At 44.2% G+C, this 9,984-nt stretch overlaps 2 protein-coding genes across 2 annotated transcripts; one reads left to right on the top strand and one right to left on the bottom strand.

Moving 5' to 3' along the window:
• Positions 1–3,218: 3,218 nt before the first annotated feature.
• Positions 3,219–6,335, top strand: LOC115077580 (putative nuclease HARBI1). Its single transcript, XM_029579876.1, has 4 exons — positions 3,219–3,392; positions 4,489–5,140; positions 5,301–5,624; positions 6,313–6,335. Exons 1-4 carry the CDS (start codon positions 3,219–3,221, stop codon positions 6,333–6,335), a joined length of 1,173 nt encoding a protein of 390 aa, XP_029435736.1.
• Positions 6,336–6,589: 254 nt separating this feature from the next.
• LOC115078751 (myb-related transcription factor, partner of profilin-like) lies at positions 6,590–7,885 on the bottom strand. The gene is made up of 2 exons (XM_029581765.1): positions 7,316–7,885; positions 6,590–7,059 (listed from the first exon to the last, which is right to left on the bottom strand). The coding sequence occupies exons 1-2, from the start codon at positions 7,794–7,796 to the stop codon at positions 6,590–6,592; spliced, it is 951 nt and encodes a 316-aa protein (XP_029437625.1). The 5' UTR covers positions 7,797–7,885.
• Between the last annotated feature and the right edge of the window lie 2,099 nt (positions 7,886–9,984).

Raw genomic sequence — 9,984 nt, 5'->3', positions numbered from 1 at the left:
GATTCAGATGGACTGAATCAAATCACGGTGAACCTAGAAGATGTGGTAGGCCTGATTGACAAACTGAAGAGTAGTAAATCACCTGGACCGGATGGTATACACCCCAGAGTTCTGAAGGAACTAAAAAATGAAATTTCAGACATATTAGTAAAAATTTGTAACTTATCATTAAAATCATCCATTGTACCTGAAGACTGGAGGATAGCAAATGTAACCCCAATATTTAAAAAGGGCTCCAGGGGCGATCCGGGAAACTACAGACCGGTTAGCCTGACTTCAGTGCCAGGAAAAATAGTGGAAAGTGTTCTAAACATCAAAATCACAGAACATATAGAAAGACATGGTTTAATGGAACAAAGTCAGCATGGCTTTACCCAGGGCAAGTCTTGCCTCACAAATCTGCACTTTTTTGAAGGAGTTAATAAACATGTGGATAAAGGTGAACCGGTAGATATAGTATACTTGGATTTTCAGAAGGCGTTTGACAAAGTTCCTCATGAGAGGCTTCTAGGAAAAGTAAAAAGTCATGGGATAGGTGGCGATGTCCTTTCGTGGATTGCAAACTGGCTAAAAGACAGGAAACAGAGAGTAGGATTAAATGGGCAATTTTCTCAGTGGAAGGGAGTGGACAGTGGAGTGCCTCAGGGATCTGTATTGGGACCCTTACTGTTCAATATATTTATAAATGATCTGGAAAGAAATACGACGAGTGAGATAATCAAATTTGCAGATGACACAAAATTGTTCAGAGTAGTTAAATCACAAGCAGATTGTGATAAATGGCAGGAAGACCTTGTGAGACTAGAAAATTGGGCATCCAAATGGCAGATGAAATTTAATGTGGATAAGTGTAAGGTGATGCATATAGGGAAAAATAACCCATGCTATAATTACACGATGTTGGGTTCCATATTAGGTGCTACAACCCAAGAAAGAGATCTAGGTGTCATAGTGGATAACACATTGAAATCGTCGGTTCAGTGTGCTGCGGCAGTCAAAAAAGCAAACAGAATGTTGGGAATTATTAGAAAAGGAATGATGAATAAAAAGGAGGGTGTCATAATGCCTCTGTATCGCTCCATGGTGAGACCGCACCTTGAATACTGTGTACAATTCTGGTCGCCGCATCTCAAAAAAGATATAATTGCGATGGAGAAGGTACAGAGAAGGGCTACCAAAATGATAAGGGGAATGGAACAACTCCCCTATGAGGAAAGACTAAAGAGGTTAGGACTTTTCAGCTTGGAGAAGAAACGACTGAGGGGGGATATGATAGAGGTGTTTAAAATCATGAGAGGTCTAGAACGGGTAGATGTGAATCGGTTATTTACTCTTTCGGATAGTAGAAAGATTAGGGGACACTCCATGAAGTTAGCATGGGGCACATTTAAAACTAATCGGAGAAAGTTCTTTTTTACTCAACGCACAATTAAACTCTGGAATTTGTTGCCAGAGAATGTGGTTCGTGCAGTTAGTATAGCTGTGTTTAAAAAAGGATTGGATAAGTTCTTGGAGGAGAAGTCCATTACCTGCTATTAAGTTCACTTAGAGAATAGCCACTGCCATTAGCAATGGTTACATGGAATAGACTTAGTTTTTGGGTACTTGCCAGGTTCTTATGGCCTGGATTGGCCACTGTTGGAAACAGGATGCTGGGCTTGATGGACCCTTGGTCTGACCCAGTGTGGCATTTTCTTATGTTCTTATGTTCTTAACTCCTTTGCAAATTCACCTATATGGAGGTAAATTTCAAGAAGTTGGGTGCATAAAAGTAGCATATATCTTAGCAATTTTCAAAAGCCCAATTATACTAAAAAAAACCCAGTTTTACACTTGTAAATTCCTTTGACAATTACCTCTGTAGAGTAGAATTTCAAAACTCAGTTTTATTTCATTTACCTTTAGTTCATGGAATTTATTGTGTCAGGGCAATATTTACAAGACTGTTGGTTTCTGGGTTTTTCGTTATGTGGGTAATTTGGAAAGGATTTACAGGGATAAAACTGGGTTTTACACATGTAAATGTAGCTTACCCATGTAAGTGGGCTTTTGATCATTTCTATTAAATCTGCCATTGTATTGTTCATAGGTTTAATGTATGATAAGTATGTTTTATGTACATAAATGGCTTTTTAAAACTGCTATGCTAGTAAGCCTCCATTATGTGAGCACCAGCTGCATAGATCCTACAGAGCTACATGAAGGTTCCTCCCAGAATCACTGAGCTTAAGAAACCAGTGTCCTCTAAACTCTATTTAAGATGCAACAGGAAACAGTGCTGCCTCCTCAATAGCAAGAGACCAGGCAGGACAGAGTCCAGATAACCCAGCACCACAAAGCCAACTTGAATTTGCATCAGATTGTCTTTGAGGCGTCTCTTCAAATATCCAAAATCCCAGAATACACAGGGTTCTTGGATATAGATATGGTTACGATTATGTGTACTTCCTCAGCATTACCATCTTTCTCCTATTTTTAATGGAATTTCTGCAAACACAGTGCCCTTTGCAAGATTATCATCCTTGTAGTCATTATTGTCAAAATACACCAGCTCCAGCAATGTATGACTCATTTCCAATATCAGGAGCTCAAACGGGCAACCTCAAACCAATTGGTAACTTCTAATATAAGGGAGGACACTACATCAGGAGATTACCTGGTCCTGACCCTCTTAACCGAAAATTATTCTGTATACTTAGTAGGAACTTAAGACTTTCATATGAATCACAGTTGGTATTGAATCAGGACTTTTTGGTTATTCATCTTTCTTCCCGGACTTTGTCAGTGACTGGATATGAAGTTTTACAGCATGGTTTCTCATTCATTCCAACTAAATTATAATGCTTTGGTACTTGTATTTATCTAATCAAATTCATTTACAGCTCGATCCAGTATCAGATTGCCCGTCTGTAACGTGCTCGTAGCGCACAATCCGGGCGCGCAAAGCAATTCAGCGATCCAGTCTCCAGTTTCACGCGTCCGTATCGCTTCTGAAAACAGACGCATAACCCTTTCCGCACCCGGCATGTAAATGAGCGAATTAGCTGTATAATGCTGTATAATGAAGGAATTAGCTCTTCGTCTCCGATACCGTAAAGTGCGCTCAGATTATCTCCTTTGTAACCCACTGTTTAGCCGCGGCCTTAACACGCTCGTTTAGCGCCTACCTCAACGTGGTGTTAGTGTGGCGTTCGAACAGTTAGGAACCGGACTGCACCATGGACGAGCTGTTTTTTTTTGCTCTGACGCTAATAATGATTCAGTGGAGAAGGAGACGAATGCATGCTCGACTGAGAAACCCAGGAAACGCTCGGCAGATCGGAGGTGTGAACAGGGGGCTGCCGCAGCATGGAGAACCAGATCGACCCGAGAACCCAGCTGTAAGACCGGAGGTAGGTGATCTCTTATTTTCTGTAAGAACGTCGCCCATGCCTTCTGGTGCCTTTATTGACGCCGGTCGATGGGCACCGGAGGATGTGCGCCGATCGATGGTCGCCGGTCGCCGGTCCATATAGCCGCCGGTTATGGGCGGCTATAACGGGCGCCGGTAATGGGCGCCGGAGGGTGTGCGCCGGTAGTTGGGCAGCGGAGGATGTGCCGGTGGTAGGGTAGCGGAGGATGTGCGCCGGTCGATATAGCCGCAGGCGGACGATAAAGCAGTCGCCCGTAAAGTGCCGTTCACGGCGCCTTAGAGACCAGTGTCTGTCTATTTGCAGTTATTGAGCCAAGGGCTATAGTTGTTTGTTTATTATTATTATTTATATATTTAAAGTCTTCTTATACAGCGGCACGTTATAGACATCAGTTTACAATGAATAGAAATGTTAATCGAGCTGAAGAAGGTACAGAGAAGGGCGACCAAAACGATAAAGGGTTTTAACAATTTCTTTTGTTCTTCAAGATAGAGACTGATTCAACCGTCGGGAAAACAGACCCGAGTATAACAAAATGGCGCCGGGCCTATGCCCACAGCCACCCGTAAAAGACCGTTCACAGGCGCCTGTACGGTAGTGCATAATTGTCACTGATCCATGGCCATGGTTTTTTCTGTATTTATTTTGCTCTTTTTTGTGACACATATTTTTGTCAGCTATTGAGCCAATCCGGCTGTAGTTTTTCATACCATATATACATTAGAGATATCTTAGGGAAGGTTTTCCCGCACTCCCCTTCCCCCTTCCACTACCCTTTCTGACGATAAATAGGGGGGGTTCCTATTATATAGCGTCTCTAACGATTTTAGAAGATTAAAATACATCAGACGACATTTAAAATCGCCAAATAAAGATTCACATAACTAATGTAGGCACTGGCTTTACAATTAATGTAGAAATACCAATCATTTATCAAACGAAGTCAATGAACATAGCTGTTAATCAACATATAACCCAGTGTAATCCATGTGCCAAAAGCATTAATATGTGTCCATTGCTAATTTGAGTTGTCTTATATCATTGACGGTTTTATCATCTGTTGTATCCCCTGCAGGCAGAGCCGGCCCATCAACAGGCCATCCAGCGGCCGCGTGTCGTCCGTACACGGGCGATGCTCTTTGGCATGTCTGAGATAGATGTTGTCCGAGCATACCGGCTGAGCTCACAGGCAATCTTGTCCCTGTATGAAGACCTGCGTGAGGACCTGGACCCCAAGACCAATCGATACCATGCTGTGCCCGGATTGAGTAAGCTTCTGTGTGCCTTAAATTTTTTTGGTACCGGAAGTTTTCAAAACCCGGTGAGCAAAGTTGCAGGTATGACGCAGGCCTCTGTTTCACGGAATCTGGCCCAGGTGTTGAAGGCCATGATGAAGCGGAAGAGGGACTATATATTCTTTCCTACGGATCCAGCAGAACTCCAACAGATCCGCAGTGGCTTCATGGGTATTGCCGGTATGCCTAACGTGTTAGGCGCTATCGACTGTACCCATATTGCGTTAAGACCCGGGGCGGAAGAAGAGAGTGGGTTCCGTAATCGCAAGCACTTTCATTCCATGAATGTGCAAGTGGTTTGCGACGCACGCCTTCGCATCCTAAATGTGGTAGCTAACTTTCCAGGGAGCTGCCATGATGCCTACATTCTCGCGCATTCCAATCTGGCTACTAATTTCCTTGAAGGAAAGTACGGCGAAGGCTGGCTACTTGGTAAGTGACAATTGCAAGTTCCTGTGATTTGTCTGTCTCTCATGTGTAGTGTTCTGTTCTCCGGATCTGAAAGATGATAGCTATATAGTTATGAATATTATGTTTACGGTGTTTGCGCTGCAAGTTGTTTTCAATACATGCCATATTTTGCATCCCATAGGTGATGGCGGCTATGGTTGTAAGCCTTGGTTACTAACACCGCTCCAGTCACCACACACAAATGCTGAGAAACGGTACAATGAGGCTCATGCCAGCACCAGAAACGTCATTGAACGCACCTTTGGAGTGCTGAAGATGCGTTTTCGATGTCTGGATCGCTCGGGGGGGGCCCTGCAATACAGTGCCGAAAAGGTTGTCAGCATAATTATTGCCTGCTGCATGCTACACAACATTTGTCTGAGATTCGGCATGCATGCAGAGGTTGAAGACTTGATACCCGATTCGCCACCGGAGCTGGCAGTTGATGCGGACAGCACAGCACGGGGTAATGAAGTCCGGCGGAGGATCATCGAAATTTATTTCTCATGTAAGTTTCATGTCATACATTACATTTCATTACTGCTGTCATATAACCATTCCTGTCTACTGTGGCCCACGACGATATTGTGGTTCAATAGTTCGTCATAGCTGTGGTATTCTCTACATATTAATAGAGATGTGAAGTTGGCTTCAGACGATGGAGAATATCTTGGATAATTTTAAAATCATCCGATAGCGGGGGAGTAAAACCTAAGAAGATAGGGAGACCCGTTGAAAATGGGGGCGGCGGGAAATGTCACACACACAAAGCATCAATGTCACACACAAAAAGCATCAATCTACCCTTGTCCTTTGAATTGTTGCCCCTTGTTTACCTCTACTCTACTTAACCCCCCCCCCCCCCCCCAAACCCACCGACGGGCCCAGTGCAGGAGATCGCTTCCGGTGGCATTGCTCAGCCCCGGTCGCATTGTAGGAGCACGTATACCATGTTTCATGGTAAGGGCATAAGTCCATCGGCACCACTAGGACTATTGGCAGCCGATTGGACCGGAAGTGGGAGTACAGCCTGGAGCCTGAAGATAAGGGGGTAATTTTACATGGTTCGGTTCAGATTGAGATCTCTAGAGATTGATCTTTTCTGTACATGTATGTACTATTTACTCTTGCCTTTTCTTCTCTTTCTGTTCCAGAATTTGAAATTCATGTCTTTTAAGACATTAACGGAAGATGATCACACCGTTAAAGGATTGTAGGCGACATGAGTATTCTGTGGGGTGGCTCTAGAGATTTTGAACACACAAAAGTTATAATTGTGTCTGAGGATCACTCAATAAAAATTTAATGATATAACCACTCTTATTAAATTTTTTATTTCCATTATTTGATTCAGGAAAATATGACCGTCCCATTAAAAAGAAAAGTACGCTTACTCAAATTGAAAACAAAATATAACTTTTATTAAACGTTTTAGGATTTGTTGCCGGCTGGAGGTTTCGGGGCAAGTGACTGGATTGCGCCAATCAGTGACGCCATGCACTGTTTAAAGTCAGCTCTGAGCAAACGCAGTTCCTGGAGGATTAGAGCATGATGACCATCCAGGCGCGAGCCGATTCCAGCCAGTAATTGATCGGTCACGGTGTCTATGCCAAATACTGGTGCAATTTCAGTGTCAGGAAACACTGGTTCAGATTCCTCAATGACTGTAGCTTCATCGCTTTGCTGTGATGGGTCGGGTTCTTGAAATGCCAGGGGGGTGTTCAAATACTGTAGGTCCAGTACTACATCCTCCGCTCCGATCACAGGGACATCAGTCTGATCCTGTGTATCCATGTCCCCTGATGACATCGCTTGGCTGGGGGGGTCTGCGCAAGGCTGCGGAAACAATGATTCCTGGTGTTCTGATTCTTCGCTGTCACCGTCACCGTTGTCCATTGTTTCTGTGGGCAGAGAGAGGTCAACGTCATTACATAACTGTGGAAAGTTAATCATAATTTATAACAGTACCGATTTCTATTGTCATAAAAAGAGAATTCTTATGGCTATCAGACAATATTGTGACAAGTACAGTGACGGTAGGGCAATCAATGATGCAAATTTCTATTACAGTAGTAAATTGTAAGAAAGGAGCGATCACACATCGGCTGACCACTGGCCTACCATACAGCTCACATCTGAATTTAGCTAAATACATACCTGCACAAGGTGCACATGGTTCCGTTTCACCGCCATACTCCGTCTGCACGCCCACCACTACCTCCGCAGCCATGGTTCTGAGAACCATCTCCTCCACAGGTGTCAGCACGATGCTGCACGGTGGCCCTCCACCAGTCCTCTTTGCGTGGGCATTGATTTTAGCGGCCTTCTCTTTAACCTCTTTTCTGGTGTCACGCCACCGGTGCTGCACCTGCTTAATATCTCTTGGCATAACCGAAAGGGAGCTTACATCCTGTGCAATCTTCTCCCATATCTTCTTTCGGCTGCACCACGAAAGCTTGGACTTAAAGAGAAGGCGATGTTTTTCACATACCGCACGGCACAAGAGTTCTTTTTCATCATCCGTAAAGCGCGCATTACGGGTTCTCTTTTGGGATGGCTGGGAGGCGCTTGAGTCCTCCTCCGGCTGCTGGTCCGTGGCATGGTCCTCTACCTGAGCCCGAACTCGCTTTCCCGGCATAGTTCAACCTGGACGGTAACAAAGAAAACGCGATTAATGAACATCATGGAGGAGATGAAATCGGTAATATATACTGTAACATTATTTAGGCCCCTGTATAGCCTTGTTTAAGAGCCTTTCCATTAACTGTGTTCAGCTGTTGTGAACATTAGTGATTAACTCCAGGTTGAGAGATAAACAATAACAATTCCCCCGATGTAACGCAACAAATCGTTAATCTAGGTTATGGCGGTAAAACCCCACACAGGACTAGACCAAAGTCCACCGGGGGTCCGGGAACTACTTCCTGCACTCGAATCGTGTTGCCGTACGGGAATACGGCCGGCGATTATCACGCAGGAGGCATCCGTAGGGCGGAACAGACAAAGCGGTCGCAGGAAAATGGGCGCCAATCAAGGGTGGACGAGAATGCCCTGACGGACGCCTATGTTCACGGGCGGCCATCGCGATTCCGGCGACCATCTACCGACTTGATCACACGATTCACATCTCCATTAGAGATAAACATAAAACACAGCATGCAAAGAACCGTGAAACTATGCTACCGGGCTCAATAGAACGGAAAGCTTAAATCCAAGCGCTGAAATGGAAACATCTGCGCTTAGAAATGCAAAAAAGAGGGAAACATAGGGCAAAAAAGAAGAAAATAAGAGGGACAGTTGCAAAGTCACACGGTTAAACACAAGGGTGGCCCGTAGATGCCCGAACCAAAAGCGTTTAATGCAATGCTTACCTGCTTAAAGCCTTGACAATATCCGACAAAACAGTTGTTCACGGTGTGTCCTTGTCCAAACGAAAAATGTAAAGGGACTTTTCCATCCAAGGGAAGCGAGCTATATACACGCCCATGGTACGATTATAATGCCGTGCTGGCCAATAGGAAAAGCAAGTTATAAAACCGAAATGAAAATGCAGTTTGAAAACCAATAGGAAACTCCAGTTTCAAACTGCAATTTGTAAACCAATAGGAAACAGCTGTTTGAAAACCAATAGGAAACTCCGGTTTCAAAGACCTTCTTGAAACTCCAGTTTTCACCAACACTAAACGCCAGTAATAGGAATGCCGCAAGAATGGCGGCAATTCAGGATTGAGCGCCCATATGTTTAGCCGTAGCACAGCTTCAACCTAGGATAGAGCTTAAATCTAGGATAGAGCGCCCATAAATGTTTAGCCGTAGCAAAATGGCGAACCGAAAACAAAGCTTAAATCTGGGATACAGCGCCCATATGTTTAGCCGTAGCAAAGCTTCGACCTAGGATAGAGCGCCCATAAATGTTTAGCCGTAGCAAAATGGCGAACCGAAAACTAAGCTCAAATCTAGGATAGAGCGCCCATAAATGTTTAGCCGTAGCAAAATGGCGAACCGAAAACTAAGCTCAAATCTAGGATACAGCGCCCATATGTTTAGCCGTAGCAAAGCTTCGACCTAGGATAGAGCGCCCATAAATGTTTAGCCGTAGCAAAATGGCGAACCGAAAACTAAGCTCAAATCTAGGATACAGCGCCCATATGTTTAGCCGTAGCAAAATGGCGAACCGAAAACTAAGCTCAAATCTAGGATACAGCGCCCATATGTTTAGCTGTAGCAAAGCTTCGACCTAGGATAGAGCGCCCATAAATGTTTAGCCGTAGCAAAATGGCGAACCGAAAACTAAGCTCAAATCTAGGATACAGCGCCCATATGTTTAGCCGTAGCAAAATGGCGAACCGAAAACTAAGCTCAAATCTAGGATACAGCGCCCATATGTTTAGCCGTAGCAAAGCTTCGACCTAGGATAGAGCGCCCATAAATGTTTAGCCGTAGCAAAATGGCGAACCGAAAACTAAGCTCAAATCTAGGATAGAGCGCCCATAAATGTTTAGCCGTAGCAAAATGGCGAACCGAAAACTAAGCTCAAATCTAGGATAGAGCGCCCATAAATGTTTAGCCGTAGCAAAATGGCGAACCGAAAACTAAGCTCAAATCTAGGATAGAGCGCCCATAAATGTTTAGCCGTAGCAAAATGGCGAACCGAAAACTAAGCTCAAATCTAGGATACAGCGCCCATAAATGTTTAGCCGTAGCAAAATGGCGAACCGAAAACTAAGCTCAAATCTAGGATAGAGCGCCCATAAATGTTTAGCCGTAGCAAAATGGCGAACCGAAAACTAAGCTCAAATCTAGGATACAGCGCCCATATGTTTAGC

The sequence above is a fragment of the Rhinatrema bivittatum genome, chromosome 16 (genome assembly GCF_901001135.1).
Source record: "Rhinatrema bivittatum chromosome 16, aRhiBiv1.1, whole genome shotgun sequence".
NCBI lineage: Eukaryota > Metazoa > Chordata > Amphibia > Gymnophiona > Rhinatrematidae > Rhinatrema > Rhinatrema bivittatum.
The sequence above is the reverse complement of the archived record's forward strand: the minus strand, read 5'-3'. Positions and strand labels throughout refer to the sequence as shown.

Coding starts and splice junctions, on each gene's coding strand:
- LOC115077580 (XM_029579876.1), top strand. CDS start 3,219: ATGGACGAGCTGTTTTTTTTTGCTCTGACGCTAATAATGATTCAGTGG. Junction 3,393..4,488: donor ACCCAGCTGTAAGACCGGAG/GTAGGTGATCTC, acceptor TATCCCCTGCAG/GCAGAGCCGGCCCATCAACA. Junction 5,625..6,312: donor TGCGGACAGCACAGCACGGG/GTAATGAAGTCC, acceptor TTTCTGTTCCAG/AATTTGAAATTCATGTCTTT.
- LOC115078751 (XM_029581765.1), bottom strand. CDS start 7,796: ATGCCGGGAAAGCGAGTTCGGGCTCAGGTAGAGGACCATGCCACGGAC. Junction 7,060..7,315: donor ACCATGTGCACCTTGTGCAG/GTATGTATTTAG, acceptor CTCTGCCCACAG/AAACAATGGACAACGGTGAC.